The sequence below is a fragment of the Antechinus flavipes genome, chromosome 6 (assembly GCF_016432865.1).
Source record: "Antechinus flavipes isolate AdamAnt ecotype Samford, QLD, Australia chromosome 6, AdamAnt_v2, whole genome shotgun sequence".
Taxonomy (NCBI): Eukaryota; Metazoa; Chordata; class Mammalia; order Dasyuromorphia; family Dasyuridae; genus Antechinus; species Antechinus flavipes.
The window spans coordinates 243,616,653-243,638,955 of NC_067403.1; the positions used below are offsets into that span (position 1 = coordinate 243,616,653).

Here is a 22,303-nt window from a genome sequence, read left to right on the forward strand (position 1 = left end):
CTCTAGAACTGGGGTGGGATGAATGTGAGCCCAGGCCCAGGGAACCTTTAAGAAGAGAACAAGATCCCCATCCCTCATCGCTTTTTTTTTGGTTTTTGGCTTTTTTTTGTGAGGCAACTGGGGTTAAGACAGCTAGTAAATGTTAAGTGTTTAAAGTAGAATTTGAACTCAGGCCTTCCTGCCTTTAGGGTTGGTACTTTATCCACTGTTCCATCTAGCTGCCACTATTATCACTTTTGGGGGATAGATCTATTAAACTGTTAGAATGAAAAAATGCTGTGAATAAAGCTTACCTAAATGTTAGGAAGGCATTTTACAAAAGTATTTGGGGAAAAGATGGAAAGTAGTCCTTATGGCAACATAGCTAGATGAATCAGAAACTAAGAGGATATAAAAAAAACCTTAAAAAAAAAAAAGTAATTATTAATGGCTTAACATTAATTTGGTAGGAGGTATCAAGTGGAGTGACCCAAGGGCCAGGGGTCCTCAAACTTTTTAAATAGGGGGCCAGTTCACTGTCCCTCAGACTGTTGGAGGGACAGACTTTAGTAAAAACAAAAACTTTGGTTTTTTGGCCTTTAAATAAAGAAACTTCATAGCCCTAGGTGAGGGGGATAATCATCCTCAGGTGCCACATCTGGCCTGTGGCCGTAGTTTGAGGACCCCTGCTGGTGCTGTTATATTTAACCTTTTACTATAAAAAAAGACACAGATAGTAATCTCATCATATTTGCAGATGTCATAAGGCTGGGAGAAATAGCTAATTTAAGGAAATTAATGAATTAGGTTTTGGAGATGGGGGAGGAGAATCAGAATTAAAATCCAAAATAATACAGAGAGAAAAGATTATTGGATTAAGTCTAGGATGAAATTCAATACAGATCAAGGCTAATTCATATATGATTGAAAAAATAAACTTCACAAGTACAGGGAAAGTAAGAATAGAAAATTTACCTGAAAAGGTCTGGGGAGGGGGATTGAGTGAAGAGGAAGCTAGTATATGATTTCACTGAGTTTATTATTATCCACATTACAGAATTTTCAAAAAGGTAGAATTAATATTTGAATGTATTAATTACATTTTAGTTAAAATATTATTGCAATTGGGATTAATTGTTTAGATTTAGTGAAATTCATCTCTAAGAATCTTATATACTGTATTATTGAGCCAAGGTTTTAACTACATTTAATCATTTATCAAACATCTCAATTTATATTGTTTTATTCTATAATATATATATATAAAATATATAATATAATATATATTCACAATATAAGGAAAATTGATGAGAACTATTCGACAAGTTTCTCTCCCATTGACTTCTCAGCCTAAGGCAATTTCAAATGCTAACATTACTTTTAATCTTTTTGGAACAAAAGCTATTGGGACCTTTAATCCAAGTAGTATTTTATCTGCAAATATTAATAACTTATGAATCTCCATTTGAATATCCTTCATATTCCTATGGGATCTGAGTGACATTACAATTCTAATATTAGTATGAATAGGAACAGCCGTACTGGGTGCCATATTTACCTCCTTCCCCAATTCAGTAATAAAGGAAGGTGGGAGATGGTAAAACACTGATTTGAACCACATGAATGGGATCAAATTTAATTGTGTTATCTGTTTATATTTATCCCCAAAGCCAAATTTACCTAACACATTATACAAGTAGTCCCACTCAATTGCATCAAAGAATTTCTTGGCATCTAATAAAATTGCTGCTATTAGTTCCAATTCCTTTCTTGTATCCCAGATGAGTTCTATTAGCCTACGTAGATTATCTGATGATTGTCTCGCAGGCATAAAGCTCACTTGAATCAAGGTAATGAAACATTACATTTGTGATGACTTTATTTAATCATGTAGCAAGTATTTCTGCATTATTTTATATCTAACTACACACTGTATATGAAAGTGTTTTTCACAGTATTACTAAAAAGAGATTGCCAGTAGGAGATCAAGTGGGAAATTCTCAATAGATTCAAGGACTGCAGGCCATCAGATCCCCAAAACATTGATAATATCCATTGTTTTAAAAATGCAGTACAGGCTATTTAAATGTATTGCACTTATTCGCTCTCTACTTCTAATATGAAAAGCTTTTAAACATTGCTGATGGCATATAGATGTTGATGTGTTCATAAGCAACCTAAATTTCTTTAAAACTATTCTGAAAGTGACTGACTCAGTATCACAGAAAGTAAAATCAGTTACATCTTACTTTTCACTTGACACTTGTCAGGCTTCTTGCCATTTCCAGCTTTCAGTTTTTAGTATCTGTAAAGCATAGGTAGAAACAGAAATACCTTTAAGAGGAAATTTCCCTCATCACAATCATAAATCTAGTCAACTTGCTCTAAAAATATTTCAAAGGACTTTTCAAATATTAATTAATGTCTTACCCTGGAGTCAGGCAACTTCAGAATAGAAGAAAAACAAGTAAAGAGGAAAATTAGTAAGCAGTTGTCTATTTACCAAAGTAGACAAAATGAACTTTATACTATTACATTTCCTAGGAAACATATTTAGACTTAATATCTATGTATTTGGAATAGGCTTGAAAGGAGAAAATAGTTTATCATGAAATTCAAAATTCAAGGTAATTTTTCTCCGTGATCTAATTCATTCCATCCTTTAACATCATCTGGTACTTACTGATTAGTAATTTTGAGGGTCTCTATGGATAAGAGAGCCAATCGTGTAGATAAGTTATTATTATTATTATTTTGTTTTAACCACGTTTCACACTAGACTTGCTGTAGAGACACTTTAGAATGATACTATTTGTCTTATGGACAATTACTTTGAATGAGTTTTCATAGAAAGTGCTAATAACAAGGCTTCTCCAATATTTGAACTCTATTATATTATGCTTAAAAAATAGGAAATTGTTAAATGTGTTGTAATAGATGTAATGAGACAGATTTCTTATATTTCCATTACATTACCTTTTAATGTTTACATGAGCTGAGAGGAAAATAATCATCTACATGTATAAGACAGACTGAAAGAATCCTTTACTCAGTTTTTTTTAGAGAATAATTATTTATTGATGATGGTCGAATTTTTTGGGATCTCAATAGTATTTTTTGGAGGAAAATAGATGTTCAGTTGCAGATCCAATTAAAAACATTCACAGTATATAGATAAATGAGAAAACCTAAATTACAAAACTTGAGGATTTCTCTCAACCAGTGTAATCCGCTCTCTTTAGAATTGTTTCTCTTGTGTAACATAGATATTGATGTGGACTTAATTTCTTATCCTGTCAGAAAGAAGCCTAACCATTATCAGATATAACCAATTCTTAGTCTATTTTGTTAGTATAGGGTGATTGTGGGAATGGAACTCTTGTATCAACCTCCCTTATCTATCCCCCAACTTCTATGCATCTTTAAATAATTTGTTGTATCTTTAGATAGCTCTGGGGCTAGTCTGTCTTAGCCACTATACATAGTGCATTCCAATTGGCTCTTCTTTGATCCCCACCTTTGAGCTTACTGGAACTTCCTCTCCATCTTGATCCCTCCTCCCTCTCCACTCATAAGCAAGCTGACAAGAAACCTAACATACTTTGATGGCATTAGAAATAGTGCTGCTTAAGAAAACAGATCAATCCAATCAATTATTATAAGAATCTAAAATACTCTATTTTTTTTTTAAAGGAGAGGGGAAGCAAGACACTTAGTAAATATTTAATTTAAAGGTTGTCATAAGAGAAATTTACAACATCGATAAAAATGAGGACATTTCTCTAAGTGAAATGTTGTTTATTAATGGAGCACTGAAATCATTAAGAAAAGGATCTCTGGCCAGCCTTATTTGTGCCTAAAAAAACCTTGAGCATGTGTTAACAAGGCTTTTAAAACCCAGGAAAGCCTGGTTTTAATCATCTGATTGGCCTGATAGTATATCATTAGGACCTACCCCTGACAAATACAAAGCAATCCCAATTGGTGGATATTTTAATGACAAAGTGAGCAAAGAGTTCCCAATTCCTCCCAATTACTTCACCATGAATTTCTTCCCTCTCCTCAACTATTCCTTCGCTTCCTATCTCCAAGGAAAAGAGGAAAGTGGGCTGATCGTGAAACTGAGCTGCCTCTAGCAATCTGGGCTAGAAAAACCACCCCAATCAGAATCTCTCTAATTTAATATCTCCTTCATTGAATAGATCACCCCCAACTTCAATGAAGGGAAAAGAACAAAGGGACTTGTCCCTAGTTCTGGTAGGCTTCTGTTTACAGTGTAAATAAAGGACAGATCCTATTTGGGTGGAGTCTAGCTGAAGCCTTAACAAAAAGATATCTTAAGGGTTATCTGCACACAATAATCTGCACACAATCATAGACAGCTTGCCTTTCAGGAGTGGGATCTCAGACAAAAATATGAGGGAAAAGAATGTATTATAAATTAATATTAATCATATTAATTTTCCTCAAGATTTAAAACAATATTTAAATGATTAGACCATATCCACCAACAAAAATGTGCATTCTGATGATTTTAACTATGAAAAATCAAGTAAACTCCAACAAAGTAACGGGCAAAATAAATATCTACAACTACTTAATTTTTTTTTAACTGAAGTATTTCCAAGAAAAAAAGTCTCAAGTATAAGTTCTGAGGGAATAAAATGCAAATCAACTATTGATGTGACTGACATGCACATAAGATGATAGGTAACAAAAGTTGGGATTTGATCATGTGAAGAATTCACAATGGCCACTGTCTTTGGCAAAAGGTAATTTATTTAGAAGAAATTACAGACAAAATGAAGAGATACAATGGACACCAGGAAAGCTAAATATGAAATAAAGTTGGGAGAGCACAGAAAGGGATTTTATGGAAAAGGGTTTTAATGGAAAGTAAACTTGTCATTTACCAGGAGAAAGGGAAGACCCCATGAAGTTGGGGCATACACTTAGCTAGCAGGCTAAATTCTGAGAGGGCCTTACTTAGCCTCCTTGTTAGTTAGCTGTAAAGAAGAAATGAGATTAGGAGGGGATACTACATGGCATAGGGGAGGGATAAGGGAAAAGACACCACCACAAAGCAGCTACTCAAAGGAGGAATGTGAATATGGCATGGCCCATAAGTAAATTTTATAGGGATAACTGAATTTCAGGGATGCCTGGGATTTCTGACGGGGCATGGCAAGGTGAGGTTGAGACCTTTACAGAGGGTGGACCTCAGGGGTTTGACATAACTTGAATTTCTGACTGGAAGATCTTCCCAGAGGGTGGGACCATGAAGTTAAGCTGATCTCTATCAGAGCTTTCCACCTCAGGAAACAATTTATCAATTCTTTAGTTGTGTGTGTGAGCAACACACCCATCATTTGGAACCTCATTACTAAGCTGTGGATTTATCCTCTCTTTTTCTCAGACAGAAGTCCAACAAGCTACCATGAGGTATAACCAAACCCCAGTCAATCCTGTTTATATAGAATGATTGGGGGATAGAACACTTATCAACTTCCATTCTCTCTCCTCCAAAACCTCTGTGCATCTTTAAACTTTTGAGATATAACTTACCATAGCTTTATAGAAGTCTGGGACTTGTCTATCAGGTGCCTTCCATCTAGCTCCTCCTTGACCCAGTCCACCAAGCTACCAAGTTCTTCCCTGGTCCTGAGAAACCCCCAAGGCTCTATTTTCCCAATAAAAGATGTGTCCACTATGAAGATCTTTCCTAAGGCCATTTTAAGACTAAACCTATGAGTCAGACTTTCTTTCTCTCCCTTATACTAACTATGATTAGTTTGCTAAACTCCTCCATGAAGCTAACTTGCTAAGCAATGACATATTCCCATCTCATGAAATGTGATGAGGTCCTAAATGGTGTGTTGAGCAGAGAGAAACTAAAAATTTGATCCCCAATGCAAGCAGGGAGAAGGGACTGATAGAGATAAGTTTAGCTTCATGGTTCACCCTCTGAAGAGGCTTCAAGCAGTCTCACCTTGCCATGCCTTGTCAGAAATCCCAGGCACATCCCTGAAGTTAAGTTTTCTATATAAAGTCTACTTATGGGCCACTCCATGGCTGCTGCTTACTTTGGGTCAGTACTCCATAGCACTCTGCCTCCTGAGTGTCTTTTCCTTTCCCCTTCCCCTTCCCCCATGCCACATGGTACCTCCCTTAATTACACTTTGCTTAACCCCCTTTTCCTCCTCACAGCTAACTCTTTTAGGGTGCCAAGTCCCTTTCAGGATTTGGCCTGCTACTTAAGGACATGTCCCACCCTCATGGGGGTAACTACATTGCACTGAGAAACTTGTCTTTCATATATTCTCCCAACTCTTTTTCATGTTATCATTCCTGGTGTCTAATGTAGCCCTTCATTTTGTCTGTAAGCTCTTCCCTAAATACATCTACCTTTTGCCAAAGAGAATTCTTCACATGACCAAACCCCAACTTTTGGTGCCATCTGACAAACCCCACATCATTTTGGTACTGAAAACACTTTGCCTTCTTTACAAAAGCTAAGATATGTGAACCCCAATATTTTTCCTGCTTATCTAAAAGTGAGGATATCAGCTGGAAACCCAGCAAAGTCCCAGTGTATATCCCATATATACACTTAGCTAACCATGTATTGAGTAATGGACCTGAATGTAGAGGGCTGGAATTACTTGAAACAAGGATACTTACAAGGTGTTAACTCAGTGTGACTGATGAGAAGATGGCTCTCTAGCTCTCATATACTTAGTATTTGGTATGGTGATGTAATGGTTCTCTAGTTCACACATACTCAGTATGCTGTAATGATATAATTCTAATACAGTATTTAAGGGATGAGAGAACTGGGTACAGAGTCAGTCAGTCAGAGTGAACAGACTGTGAAGGAGACAATAAAGACTTTAGACTATTCCTGACTATTCTGCTGAGACCAAGGCCCATCTGGAGGGCCTTCAGAAAGCTAGCCCAGACATTACACCTGAAAATAGAAGGGTAAAACGTATATCTCCACTTCTCTATGCTCAAGGTCAGGATTTTGCGTTTTTAGAGATATTTGCAACCCCAATATTGCAAAGGGAATCAGTGTAAAATCTGTCCATCTAGGATTTACAAAACATGCTTTTCTCTGTATTATTCCTGCCTCTATATTCCAGTTTATGTCTGTGACAGTTTGCCTTGTCTTTGAATTCAAACTAACTTGAACTTTTCCTAAGTTAAGCTTCTGTCCTTAGAGAAAGATTCAAGGTCCAAGATTGTCCTGATTAGATCTCTGTCTTGATTAAAGATCTCTGCAGCTTGTGGTTATGTCCAGCCTCTCTGATGTACCATAGGCTCTCCTGAAAACCCTCTCCATAATCAGCCTCAGTTGCTCTCTAGATGAGGACCTCCTAGGTTCCCAACTTCTCAAGTCCCAAAATACTCTTCCCTAGACCCCAAAGTGTGGTCTTTTCAGCTTCTCCTTACGAGAGACTTGCCTACCCTCTCTATACTGAGACTGCCTCCAGGTAACTTGGGGAAATCTGGGAACCCTTTGTATTTTAAGATCTTTCCCATTTTCCTCCAAATGGAAAGGTAATGGAAAAAGAGAATAATGTTCTGGTTTAGCTTTCTGGAGGAATTTAGACCTTCGATTCAGCAGAATAATCAACACGAGAATAGCCAGGGATAAAGTCCAAATTCTTTATTGTCTCCTTCACAGTCTGCCTACTTGCTTGGGACCTAGCTAGCTTTCTCATAGCCTTCAGATTGGCCTATGTTTCAGTGGAGAAATGAAGGACAAGCCATCCATCTTTTGCAAGATGGAATGAATGTCTCTGGCTGAGTTTGTCCCAGCTTATATGCTCTATCATAATTACATCATCATAGGTGTGAATCTTGTAGAATAGGTGTCAATCTTGTAGAACTATATTAAGTACAAAGTACATGTGCTAAACTAGAGAACTATTAATCACCATGCTAAACTAGATAACCATTGTCTTATCAATTCCACTGAGTTAACACATTGTTGTAAGAATCCTTACCTGTTAAGTGCCATTCTTGCACTCAACTAACACTAATCAATCCTAATTCCTAGGTCTATTCAGAGAAACTCTGGCAAATATTACAAATCTTACCTGTTTTGAGGTCTCCAGAATCCTCTGGCTGCTAGCTCATATGGATGCACTTTTAGTACAACAGAGTACTCGAGAATTTTGGCACACAAGCTTAGACGTTATTCACGTAATCTACATCTCACTCTATGACCTCTTGCACTCTTAGTATCTCTCCCCAAGGTCAAGCTCCAGATGGAAAAGGAGTGTGGAAAAGAGAAAGAGTCCTTCCTCCTCTAAGCTTAATAGGGTCTATGACGTCACAGACACAAATCAATTGATGATGGAGATTACATCGAGAACTTGATGCAATATCAGAGTAATTAGGATTACTGCAATGGCTGGAGGTCCCACCCACGAAGGAAGTCCCTATGTACTCAACTCCTCACATTCGGGGACCTTGAGATCACTGGCTTACTTACATCTCAATTGCGCTTGCTTGACCTCTCTAATGGACCCTTACACTGGCCCATTACAAGAAAACCCCTAAATTGAGGAAAATAGGATGAAATTGTATCCAGCAAATAATTTATTCCATTGCTGAAAAACTGGTGGTTCTTGCATAAACTTTTACAACTAAAGTAGTTTATATCAAATGAGGAAAAATACAAGTAATTTTTTGTATTTTTTTTAAAAAAAACGTGTATTAAAATATTTGCCGCTGATAGACATACATCTGTGTCACAGAAAACTACAGATTAATTCCAAAAAGGGATCTATACCAGTATTTTAAATTGATTTTCAATCATTCTGCTTAAAATCATTTACAACTAACCCCAATTAAGTTGTGGATTTGGGATCCTTAATTTAACTTCAACTAACTTATCAGTTCACTTTAGCTTTCAATGAGTAATTCTCCCCTTTCCTGTGAAAACTGTGATCCTCTTTCATAAGGATTTTCAGGTAATAATCACATAGATGAAACAGCAGAGCTCTGAAATTAACCAAGTGTTTTATGTCTGTGATGTTGCTTGGACAATCTCATGAGGTCTGCACTGACTTTCTTTTTTTTTAAATTTTATTAAAGCTTATTTACAAAACACATGCATGGGTAATTTTTCAACATTGACCCTTGCAAAACTTTCTGTTCCAAATTTTTCCCTCTTTCTCTTCATCCCCTTTTAGGGAAGGCAGATAGTTCAATGCACATTAAATATGTTAAAATATATGTTAAATCCAATATATGTACACATTTTTATACAGTTATCTTGCTGTACAAGAAAAATCAGATCAAGAAGAAAAAAAAAAACCTAAGAAAACAAAATGCAAACAAACATCAATAAAAAGAATGAAAATGCTATATTGTGATCCACGCTCAGTTCCCACAGTCTTCTCTCTAAATATATAAGGTTCTCTTCATCACGGAACAACTGGAACAACTTCATCTCATTGTTGAAGAGATCCATCAGATTTGATCATCATATAGTCTTATTGTTGGTATGTTTAATGATCTCCTGGTTCTGCTCATTTCATTTAGCATCAACTCATGTAAGTCTCTCCAGGCCTCTCTGAAATCATCCTGTTGGTCATTTCTTACAGAACAATAATATTCCATAACAATCATAGACCATAATTTATTCAGTCATTCTCTAATTTATGGGCATCCATTCAGTTTCCAGTTTCTAGCCACTACAAAAAGGGATGCCACAAACATTTTTGCATATGTGGATCCCTTTCCCTCCTTTAAGATCTCTTTGGGATATAAACTCAGTAGTAACATGCTGGGTCAAAGGGTATACACAGTTTGACAACCCCTTGAACATAGTTCCAAATTGTTCTCCAGAATGGTTAGATTCTTTCACAGTCTCACCAACAATCTGCACTAACATTTGATAAACAGTTAGCCAGTTTAAATTAGAGGTTCTGCTAAAACAGCAAACTCCCCAAAAACAGATCTAGAAAAAAATAACAAAGTTCATATGGAAGAAAAAAGAATCAAGAATTTCAAAGGAATTAATGAAAAAAAAATGTAAATGAAGGTGCCCTTATTTAAAACTATATTACAAAGCAGTGGAATAGGTTAGATTCACTTCACAAGATATAATAGTCAATGACTATAATAATCTAGTATTTGATAAATCCAAAGACCACAACTTCAGAATAAGAACTCACTATCTGACAAAAATTTCTGGGAAAATTGGAAATGAATATGGCAGAAACTAGGCATTGACCCACATTTAACACTCTATACCAAGATAAGGTCGAAATTGGTTCATGATTTAGTTATAAAAAGTGATATTACAAGCAAATTAAAGAACACAGAATAGTCTACCTCTCAGATCTGTGGAGAAGGAAGGAATTTGTGGCCAAAAAAAAAATAAAAAGAACGTACTTTATGGAATATAAAATGGATAATTTTGATTATATTAAGTTAAAAAGTTTTTGTACAAACAAAACCAATGTAGACAAGATTAGAAGAGAAGCAATAAACTGGGAAAAAATTTTACATATAAAGGTTCTGATGAAGACCACATTTCTAAAATATATAGAGAAATGACTCAAATTTATAACAATACAAGCCATTCTCCAATCGATAAATGATCAAAGGATATGAACTGACACTTTTCAGATGAAGAAATTTAAACCATTTCTAGTCAAAGGAAAAGTGCAAAAAAAAAAAAAAGCTCTCTCTGCTGAAAGGGATACAGTGTTAACAACCTAAAATCTCTTTTTATTTTTCAAGTCTACGGTTTTAAGAACAAAATCATTTCTGCAATGCTAAAGACAGCTTAGATAAGATGCTATATACAAGTTCTACTGTCTGGTAATACAAGGAACTTCTAAGACAAATTAGTTAGATCTCTAGTTAACTACAAATTCTCTGAAAATCATTATTTCAAAATTCATTCAGCAAATTATTTAATATTAAGTGAACTATGATCTCACTGTTTACTGCCTCCCATTATATTAGCCCTGAGATATTAGAAACAATGATTTGTAAGTTTTTTTTTTCTTTTTAAATATAAAGCCTTTGATATAGGATTGGTTAGCTGAGAGAAAAATTGTTGGGGAGGCACTACAACTCATATTATTTCTTGAGTTTGAATCCAGGTATAGATGAAGACCATTATATATTAGAAAACCCATCCCAGAAAAATGCCACAGAATTTTAGAATGAGGAAGTTTGTTCATCTAGGCAAAAAGGAGTTTGAAGGATGGTTTTTTGAGCTCTACTTGAAGTCAGACCCTTCTAACTTGATCCCCAAAAGCATGTTCTTTTCATAGGAATCATTCTCACTTATTGCCAAGTCTGGCAAGGAGATGGAATTCATACATAGTTTTCTTAGTTGAAAGTCAAACAGCTAAGCTAATTGAGTCTATTTTATAAAAAAAAATCAAACCATTCTCTAATTGATAAATGGTCAAAGGATATGAACAATTTTCAGATGATGAAATTGAAACTATTTCTACTCGTGTGAAAGGGTGTTCCAAATCACTACTGATCAAAGAAATGCAAATTAAGACAACTCTGAGATACCACTATACACCTGTCAGATTGGCTAAGATGATGAATGTTGGAAGGGATATGGGAAAACTGGGAAACTGATGGAGTTGGTGGAGTTGTGAACGAATCCAACCATTCTGGAAAGCAATCTGGAATTATGACCAAAAAATTATCAAACTGCATACCCTTTGATCCAGCAGTGTTACTACTGGGCTTATATCCCAAGGAGATACTAAAGAAGGGAAAGGGACCTATATGTGCCGAAATGTTTGTGGCAACCCTCTGTGTAGTGACTAGAAACTGGAAAATGAATGGATGCCCATCAACTGGAGAATAGTTGAGTAAATTGTGGTATATGAATGTTATGGAATATTATTGTTCTGTAAAAAATGACCATCAGGATGAATACAGAGAGGCTTGGAAAGATTTACATGAACTGATGCTGAGTGAAATGAGCAGAATCAGGAGATCATTATACACTTCAACAATACTGTATGAGGATGTATTCTGATGGAAATGGATATCTTCAACAAAGAGAAGATCTAATTCAGTTCCAACTGATCAATGATGGACAGAATCAGCTATAGCCAGAGAAGGAACACTGAAAAATGAGTGTGAATGGTTTACATTTTTGTTTTTCTTCTCAGGTTATTTTTACCTTCTGAATCCAATTCTTCCTGTGCAACAAGAGATGTTCGGTTCTGCACACATATATTGTATTATAACTATAACATATTTAGCATGTATAAGACTCCCTGCCATGGGGAGGGGGTGGAAAAAGGGAAGAGAAAAGTTGGAACAGAAGTGAGTGCAAGGAATAACTTTGTAAAAAATTACCTATATATATGCTCTGGCAAGAAAAAGTTATATTAATAATAATAATAATAAAAAGTTACTACCCAGGGGCAACTAGGTGGTGCGGTTGTTACAGCACCAGTCCTGAAGTCAGAAGGACCTGAGTTCAAATCTGGTCTCAGATACTTCACTTTCTGGCTGTGTGACCAGTCCAGGCAAGTCATTTAACCCCAACTATCTAAGCAAAAAATAAAAATAATAATAAAAAAAGTTACTACCTGAGAAATTTACTAATTGTATGACCCAGGACAAGTCATTCATCTGTGAAATTGAGTATCACAAAAGCACCCATGTCAAAGGGTTGTTATCAACATCAAATGAGCTATGTCCAAAGTGCTATGTGATTGCTGTTATGATCTGTAAGTTATTAGATACTAAGTCCTATGCTTGTTGACTTTGACTTGACAATTAGTAAATTAAGAATTTGAACTCCTAAAAAAAAATTTGACTTTGTGCTAATATTTGCTACTGTGCCCTAGTAACTAACTTTGTACCTCTATAATAATACCAAACTTTGGTTTCAATTCATCTCTGTAACACTCCAATTCCACAGACCAATGTATTTCACTCCCAGTTTCAGAACAGTACTTTAAAAGGGTTAGGAGATTAAAATTTCAGTGCTGGCCTGATGACCCCCTTCTTTTTAGGGACTCCCAATCCACTTTTCAAAAGATTTCTTTAACAAATTTTTAAAAAAAAGCTTACTTTGAGTCAGCTCTTCACAGCACTCTGCCTCTTGGGTGTCTTTCCCCTCCCCCTTCCCCTTCCGCCATGCCACATGGTATCTCCCCTAATTCCTCTACGCTTCCCAACCCCACTTCTTCTTATGACTAATTCTTTTAGGGTGCTAAGTCCCTTTCAGAATTTGGCCTGCCAGCTAAGAGTATGCCCCGATTTCATCAGGGTAACTATTCCACTAAATTAGTTGTCTTTCATATGTTCTCTCAATCTATTTCATATTTATTAATCCTGGTGTCAATTGCATCCCTTCATTTTTGTCTGTAATCTCTTCCTTAAATACATCCATCTTTTGCCAAAAAAGAATGGCCACTGTGAATTCTTCACATGACTGAATTCCAACTTTTCGTGCCTGCCATCATCTGGCAAACCCCATATCATTTTGGTTTTGAACACCATATACAGCACATGGATTCTTTCAAATTCCTTTCCTTGACAACATTAACCCTATTGCTCTCCCAATTCTATTTCATATTTGCCACTACTCCATATGCCTATTTTGCCTCTTTATTTTCTCTGTAACCTCTTCTTCTAAATAAATCTACCATTTGCCAATGGCCATTGTGAATTTGTTACATGTTTATTTTGAATTAGGAATTGCTACCCTGGCCTCATTGAACTGGATTAACTAATAAATATTTAAGTATAGCATCAGCATAATTGTTGACATAGTCCTTTATATAGGTCACATTAAAAAAAATCTGTCAATATGATTTATAAAACATCTTCAGGATACTGATTTCCTTAATTTTGCTACAAACATCGGGCCCCAGGGTTTACCTTTGTCAGGAAGCACTAATAACCCATATTCCTGTCCACTAGAAGCAAATGTGAAATCATGAGACCCTGCAGTGGCCATTTCATTCATGTCCACTGGGATTATGTTATTATGAGAATTTAGGATTTGTTCAATTACATCACTGTTTTCTGCCTTGGAAAGAGTGCATGTAGAATAAACCAGTGATCCTCCAGGACGTAATGCCTTGATTGCAGATCTACAAGTAATCAGAAAAAACAAACACATAAACTTGATTTAAATTAAAGGAAAACACAAAAATTATTAAGTGAAAAAAACATAATGAAAAATTATTTCTTAATTAAGCTGATCTAGCTTTTAAGAATAAGTTAGGTCATTTTTACAATTTTTAATTCTAGTCTAAGTTATAGCTTAACATATTCCATAATTATCACTTTTCCAATTTTTGAAATAAAATTAATGTAAAAGTGCTTGTTTGGTTAATTCTTTTTTTTTTTAATTAAAACTTTTTATGTACAAAGTATATGCATAGGGTACTTTTTCCAACATTGATCCTTGCATAACCTTTAGTTCCAAATTTTCCCCTCCTTCCCCCCACCACCTCCTCTAGCTGGCAAGTAGTCCAATACATGTTAAATATGTTGAAATACATGTTAGATCAAATATATGGTATACATATTTATACAGTTAACTTGTTACACAAGAAAATTCACATCAAGAAAGAAGAAAAAGAAAAACTGAAAAAGAAAATAAAATGCAAGCAAATAACAAAAGAGACAGTGAGAATGCTATGTTGTGTTCCACACTCTGTTCTCTGGATGTAAATAGCTCTCTTCATTACTAAACAAGTGGAACTGGTTTGAATCATCTCAGTGTTGAAAAGAGCCACATCCGTCAGAACTGATTGTCATATAGTCTTGTTGTTGTCGTGTATAATGATCTCCTGGTTCTACTCATTTCACTTAGCACCAGTTCATGTAGGGCTCTCTAAGCCTCTTTGAAATCACCCTGCTGGTCGTTTCTTACAGAACAATAATATTCCATAACATTTATATACCATAATTTATTCAGTCATTTTCCAATTAATGGGCATCCACTCAGTTTCCAGTTTCTTGCCACTACAAAGACAGCTGCCACAAACATTTTTTGCACGTGTGGGTCCCTTTCCCTCCTTTAGGATCTCTTTGGGATATAATCCCAGTAGAAACACTGCTGAATCAAAGGATATGCACAGTTTGATAACTTTTTGAGCACAGTTCCAATTACTCTCCAGAATGGTTGAATCCATTCACAGTTCCACTAAAAATGTATCAATGAGAAAAGCCTGGAGAGACTTACATGAACTGATGCTGAATGAAACGAGTAGGGCCAGGAGATCATTATATTCAACAACAACAATACTATATAATGATCAATTCTGATGGACCTGGCCATCTTCAGCAATGAGATGAACAAAATCAGTTCCAATGGAGCATGAACTGATGCTGCTATGAACTGAACCAGCTATGCTCAGCGAAAGAACTCTGGGAGATGACTAAGAACCATTACATTGAATTCCCAATCCCTATATTTTTGCTTGCCTGCATTTTGGATTTTCTTCACAGGCTAATAGTACAATATTTCAGAGTCCGATTCTTTTTGTACAACAAAATAATGGTTTGGTCATGTATACTTATTGTGTATCTAATTTATACTTTACTATATTTAACATCTACTGGTTATTTTGCCATCTAGGGGAGGGGGTGGGGGAAAGGAGGGGAAAAATTGGAACAAAAGGTTTGGCAATTGTCAATGCTGTAAAATTACCCATACATATAACTTGTAAATAAAAAGCTATTAAAAATTTTTTTTTAAAAAGGGAAAAATAAATAAAAAATTTGTCAGCGGCCCAGTTTTCCCATATGCCCTCCAACATTTGCCATTATCTTTTCTTGTCATCGCAGCCAATCTGACAGGTGTGTAGTGGTATCTCAGAGTTATCTTCATTTGCATTTCTCTGATCAATAGTGATTTGGAGCATCTTTTCATGTGCCTACAAATACTTTCAATTTCTTCATCTGAAAATTGATATTCTTTGACCATTTATCAAATGGAGAATGGCTTGAACTATTATAAATTTGAGTTAATTCTCTATATATTTTACAAATGAGGCCTTTATCAGATCCTTTGGATGTAAAAATGTATCCCAGTTTATTGCTTCCCTTCTAATCTTGTCTGCATTTGTTTTGTTTGTACAAAACCTTTTTAACTTGATGTAATCAAAATTTTCTATTTTGTGACCAATAATGATCTCTAGTTCTTCTTTGGTCACAAATTCCTTCCTCCTGAGGTCCGAGAGGTAAACTATCCTATGTTCTTCTAATTTAGCTATAATCTCATTCTTTATGCCTATATCATGAACTCATTTTGACCTTATCTTGGTGTACAATGTTAAGTGTGGGTTAATGCCTACTTTTTGCCATACTCGTTTCCAATTTTCCCAGCAGGTTTTGTTAAATGGTGAATTTTTACTCCAAAAGGTGGGGCCTTTGGGCTTGTCAAATACATGTTATAGTCATTGGCTATTTTGTTCTGTGAAGCTAACCTGATCAACTTCTCTATTTCTTAGCCAAATGGTTTTGATGACTTACTACTTTATAATATAGTTTTAGATCTGGGACAGCTAGGCCACCTTCATTTGCTTTTCTCTTTAATAATTCCTTTGAAATTCTTGACCTTTTGTTCTTCCAGATGAATTTTGTTATTTTTTCTAGCTCAGTAAAATAGTTTCTTGGGCATTTGATTGGTATAAAGCTAAATAAATAAATTAGTTTGGGGAGTATTGTCATATTTATTATATTTGCTTGACCTATCCATGAGCACTTGATATTTTTCCAGTTGTTTCTATCTGCCTTTACTTGTGTGGAAAATGTTTTGTGGTTTTGCTTATATAGTTCCTGACTTTCCATTGGCAGTTAGACTCCCAAATATTTTATACTATTAATAGTTACTTTAAATGGAATTTCTCTTTGTATTGCTTGCTGTTGGATGTATACGAATAGTGATGTATACAAATGCTGATGATTTATGTGGATTTATTTTGTATCCTGCAACTTTGTTAAAGTTGTGGATTATTTCTGATAGCTTTTTAGTTGATTCTCTGGGGTTCTCTAATTATACCATCATTATCATCTGCAAAGAATGATGATTTGGTTTCATTACCTACTCTAATTCCTTTAACCTCTTTTTCTTCTCTTATTGCCAAGGCTAGCATTTCTAATACAATATTGAATAGCAAGGGTGATAGTGGGCAATTGTGTTTCACTCCTGATCTTATTGGGAATGGTTCCAGTTTATCTCCATTACATATGATGCTTGATGGTTTAAAATAGACTATTTTAAGGAAAAGTCCATTTATTCCTATATTCTCTAGTGTTTTTAATAGGAATGGCATTGGAGTTTAATAATTTTTGTGCATCTACTGAGATAATCATATAGTTTTTGTTAATTTAGTTATTGATATAGTCAATTATACTAATAATTTTCCCAATATTTAACCATCCCTATATTTCTGGTATAAACCCTACTTGGTCATGGTGTATTATCCTGGGGATGATTATCTGTAATCTCTTTGCAAAAATTTTATTTAAGATTGTTGCATCAATATTCATTAGGGAGATTCTCTGTTTTCATCCTACTTGGTTTAGGTATCAGTACCATGTCTGTGTCATAAAAGGAGTCCTTCATTCCCTATTTTTTCAAATAGTTTATATAGTATTGGAGTTAATTGTTCTTTAAATGTTTTGTAGAATTCACTTGTAAATCCATCTGGTCCTGGGGATTTTTTTCTTAGGGAGTTGATTAATAATTTGTTCTATTTCTTTTTCTAAAATGAGACTATTTAAGTCATTTATATCTTCTTCTGTTAATCTAGGTAATCTAATATTTTTGTAAGTATTCCTCCATTTCACTTAGCTTGTCAAATTTATTGGCATAAAGTTAGACAAAGTAACTTCTGATAATTGCAGTACTTTCTTCTTCATTGCTAGAAATTCTCCCTTTTTGTTTTTGAGACTAACAATTTGATTTTCCTCCCCACCCCACCCCCAAATCAAATTAACTAAAGCTTTATATATTTTGTTAGTTTTTTTCATAAAACCAACTCTTAGCTTTATTAATTCAATAGTTTTTTTTAGTTTCAATTTTATTGATCTCTCCTTTTATTTTTAGAATTTCAAGTTTGGTATTTGATTGGGGGGTTTTTAATTGTTTCTTTTTTTTTTAGCTTTTTAAGTTGAAAGCCCAATTTACTGATCTTCTCTTTCTCTATTTTATCCAAGTAAGCATCTAGAAACATAAAATGTCCCCTTATTACTGCTGTCGCTGCATCCCACAAATTTTGGTATGTCATCTTATTATTGTCATTTTCTTGGGTGAAATAAATTGTGTCTATGATTTGCTGTTTCACCCATTCATTCTTTAGGATGAGAGATTTTATTTAGATTCCAATTCCTTTTATACATATTTTCCCCTGGCTCTTTATTGAATGTAATTTTTATTGAATTGTGATCTGAAAAAAATGCATTTACTATTTCTGCCTTTCTGCATTTGATTTTGAGGTCTTTATGTCCCAATACATGGTCAATTTTTATATAGGTTCCATGAACTGCCAAGAGAAAGTGTACTCCTGTCACCATTCAATTTTCTCCAAAGATATAGCATATCTAGTTTTACTAGTATTCTATTTACCTTTAATTTCTTTCTTATTTGTGATTTGATTTATCTAGTTCTGAGAGAGCAAGGTTGAGATTTCTCCCTATTATAGTTTTGCTGTCTATTTTTTTCTTTCAACTCTCTTAACTTCTCTTTTACCAATTTATACACTATACCACTTAGTGCATATATGTTTAATATTGATATTGCTTTGTTATCTATGGTACCTTTTAGCAAGATATAATTTCCTTCTTTATCTCTTTTAATTAGATCAATTTTTGCTTTTGCTTGATCTAAGATCAGGATAGCTACACCTGCCTTTTTTTTTTTTTTTTTTTAACTTCATCTAAAGCATAATAGATTCTGCTCCAGCCTTTTACCTTTACTTGTATGTATCACTCTACTTTAAATGTTTCTTGTAAATAACATATTGTAGGATTCTGGCTTTTAATCTAATTTGCTAGCTGCTTCTGTTTTATGGGAGAGTTTACCCTATTTACATTTATGGTTAAAACTACTAAATTCTGTATTTCCTGCCATCTTATTAACCTCCCAAAATTATACTTTTCTCTTTCCTTTTCCCCTTTCTCTCCTCCCCAGTATTTTACTTATGAGCACTACTTGCCTTAAACAGTCCTCCCTCTTTAGAGATCCTCCCCTTTTCTTATGCCTTTCCCCTACTATTTCTCTTTTCCCTTCTATTTAACCTAACCCTTACATTTTCCCCTTTCCTCTCCCACTTTTCTATAAGATGAGATGTTTCTCGGTGAAACCAAATATATCTAATGTTCTTTCTTTGGGCCAAATCTGATGAGAATAAGATTCACATAATATTCATCACTTTCCCTTCTTTCCCTCAATTATGTTTTCTTTGCCTCTTCATGAGATATAATTTCCCTCATTTTACCTCCACTTTCCCTTTTTCCTGTTACAATCCCCTTTCCATCTCATTTCTTTTTTATAATAGTAAAATCAGATTATATATGTACTCTCAATGTAACTCTCATGTACTCTCAATAACAGAAATACAGTTCCCAAGAGTTTTTTTTTTTTTTTTTCCTCTTTATGCTTGAGTTCTTTATTTGGAGATCAGTTTTGTTGTTGTTGTTGTTGTTTAGCTCTGTTTTTTTCATAAAAAAATAAATGGAATCCACCAGTTTCACTGAATATCCATCTTCTTCCCTGAAAGAAAATGCTCAATTTAGCAGCATAATTTATTCTTGGCTGCATTCCAAGTTCCTTCACCCTTTGGAATATCAGATTGCAGGCCCTTTGATCCTTTGAAGTGGAAGCTGCTAGGTCCTGAGTAATCCTTATTCTGGCTTCTTGTAATATTTTTTCCTTGGTCCAATAGTTCTCAAATATAGTCATGATATTCCTTGGGGTTTTAATTTTGGGATCTCTTTCAGGAGGCATTCAGTGAATTCTTTCAATGGTCATTTTACCTTCTGTTTCTATGATAACTGGGCAGTTCTCTTTGATGATTTCCTGAAAGACAGTATCTAGACTTTTTTTTTTCCCACTATGTATTCCAGGGAATACAATAATCCTTAAATTGTCTTTCCTAGATCTATTTTCCAGGTCAGTTGTTTTCCCAATTTTTTTCCTATTTTTTCATTCATTTCCATTTGTTCAATTGTGATTTTTAATGAATTATTTTCATTACTTTTTTGTATTTGTTCAATTGAATTTTTAAATGAGTTGTTTTGTTCTATGGATGTTTTTTACACCTCACAAATTCTGTTTTTTAAGGAGTTATTTTTTTTCCCCCAATTTCACAAATTTTTTTTTTTTAAGGAGTTATTTTCTTTTTCTGTTTCACAAATTCTGTTTTTTCTGGGAGTTACTTTCTTTTTCCATTTTATCAAATCTATCTTAAGGAATTACATGCTTTTTCCATTTCACTATTTTGTAGTGAATTTTCTTTAGTTTCTGTGTTCCAAACCCTCTTGCAAATTTTTCATTTCCTTTCCCCATTTTTCTTCTAGCTCTCTTTTAAGATCCTTTTTAATTTCTTCTAGGAGAGCCTTGTGTGATAGGGACCAAGGTATATCACCTTTTGGGGCTTCATCTGGAGACAATCTGCCTTTAGTCCTCAGGATTTGAAATCTGTTTTTCTCTTTTGCCACAGAAACTATCTATCATCAGAGTCCTCTTTACTTTTTACTCATTTTTTTTTTAAGTTACGGTCTGGCTTTAGGGCAGGGGAGATTTTCCAAACAATGATCAAATGGGGCTTGGCCTGGGACCTATTGGTGGCCAATCAATGAGAATCAAATTGATTTTAATTTAAAACATGTGCCTGTTGAACAAATATATGTTTCTATGTTTCCTTCCTTTCTTCTTTTCTCAGAGATGAGAGTATAGAAGACAGTTGAAGGATGATATTAAATGGATTCTTAAACGAAGTAGAGAACTTATGAAAATAAGTTCTACTTTCTTAGTAAAATTGAAGGTAAAAGTCTTAGCTAGGAAGATGCCTAAAGATGTAAAAGGTTTGAGGAATTTTGTCAAATCTCATCATATATATGGAGACTCTCAATCAACTATGTGACAAACTATGTCCTTCTTCATCTGTCTAGCTGTCAGAGTACTACAGATGGATTTCTAGATTATCTAGTCCAATGCCCAATCCCTAAAGAAGTTTCTGCTATAGTTTCATACATTGCCTCTAGATGCCTAAACTGCAGCACAGAGGAACCACAGAGAAAATATGAAAATATGGATGCCATTACCTTTTGTGTCATTAAAGAAATCAGATTATACAATAGTATTCTAAGCAAAAGATACCGATACAGAAATCTTAAAAATATATTTTAGTCACTGTCTACAACTGCTAAGGCTACAGCCAAATCATTATGATTCCATGTTATGATATACATCTAAAAGGAGTATATTCATCAAGATGGCAGAGAGGAGGCACACAACTGTGTAACCTCCGTGTTTTTCTCTCACTATCCATTTCATTTCATGCCTCTGAATTAATGCTCGACTGAAAAAAAACATACAATTAGTTACCAAGAGAAACCATCCTTGAGACTCGTCAAAAAAGGTCTGTTTTTGCACGAGGGCGGGGACGGTTATTAGATTGGAAGCAGGCTGTGGGCAGCAGTGACAGCGAGAGCACGGAAGGAGGCTCAGAGACCAGCAGAGCGGAGAGGGGATGGAGCGTGATCGCAGCAGTCTCTGCGGGGAGAGCTTTGCTACAGGATTGGATACTTTGCTCCGGCAGCAAGTCAGCAGCCCAGCAGAGAAGCTAAAAACACTGAGGGTGAAGAATACAACCCCAAACAGCTGGAGTCTCTCGGGACCTGGCCACCCCTCCCCCACAGTGTCTCAGCACGCTCTCGGATCTCAGCGCGCAGGCGCAGCACAGTAGGGCCAGTGCCTCACGGCAACCCTGCCCCTCCCCCAAAGAAAGCAGCCTCCATTCAAGGGTTTTTTCCTTCTGTTTCTTGGCTAGTTTGTCTTTGATTATTAGACAGAATGAGCAAGAAACTGAAAAAGACTTTAATCCTTGACAGCTTTTATACAGATAAAGAGCAGACACCAAATCCAGAGGAGACTAAAAACAAACAGTCCCCAGCTGAATCCCCAAAGGAGGAGATCATATGTTCCTCAGCACAGATGAATCTCATGGAGGAAATTAAAAAGGCTCTCACAAGAGAGCTAGAAGAAAAATGGGAAAAAGAGAGGGAGGCTTGGCAAAAGAGCCTGGAGAAGTCAGTTAAAGAGAGAGTGGATAAAGAAATCAAATCC

At 35.1% G+C, this 22,303-nt stretch overlaps 1 protein-coding gene across 5 annotated transcripts in view; it reads right to left on the reverse strand.

Moving 5' to 3' along the window:
- The window catches only part of NSUN3 (NOP2/Sun RNA methyltransferase 3), a 110,783-nt gene that overhangs the window by 41,224 nt on the left and 47,256 nt on the right, over positions 1-22,303 (reverse strand). The window contains exons 6-7 of one of the 5 annotated variants that reach the window (XM_051964549.1): positions 14,012-14,090; positions 2,229-2,284 (exon numbers count right to left, since the gene is read on the reverse strand). The exons of 1 other annotated variant lie outside the window; for it this stretch is intronic. In XM_051964549.1, coding sequence (XP_051820509.1) covers positions 2,246-2,284; positions 14,012-14,090 — 118 coding nt within the window. In that variant the 3' untranslated portion in view covers positions 2,229-2,245. Of the gene's footprint in view, positions 1-2,228; positions 2,285-3,032; positions 14,091-14,231; positions 19,727-22,303 lie in introns of those variants that run through there. 3 more of the 5 variants (XM_051964548.1, XM_051964545.1, XM_051964547.1) reach the window with 3 other exon arrangements.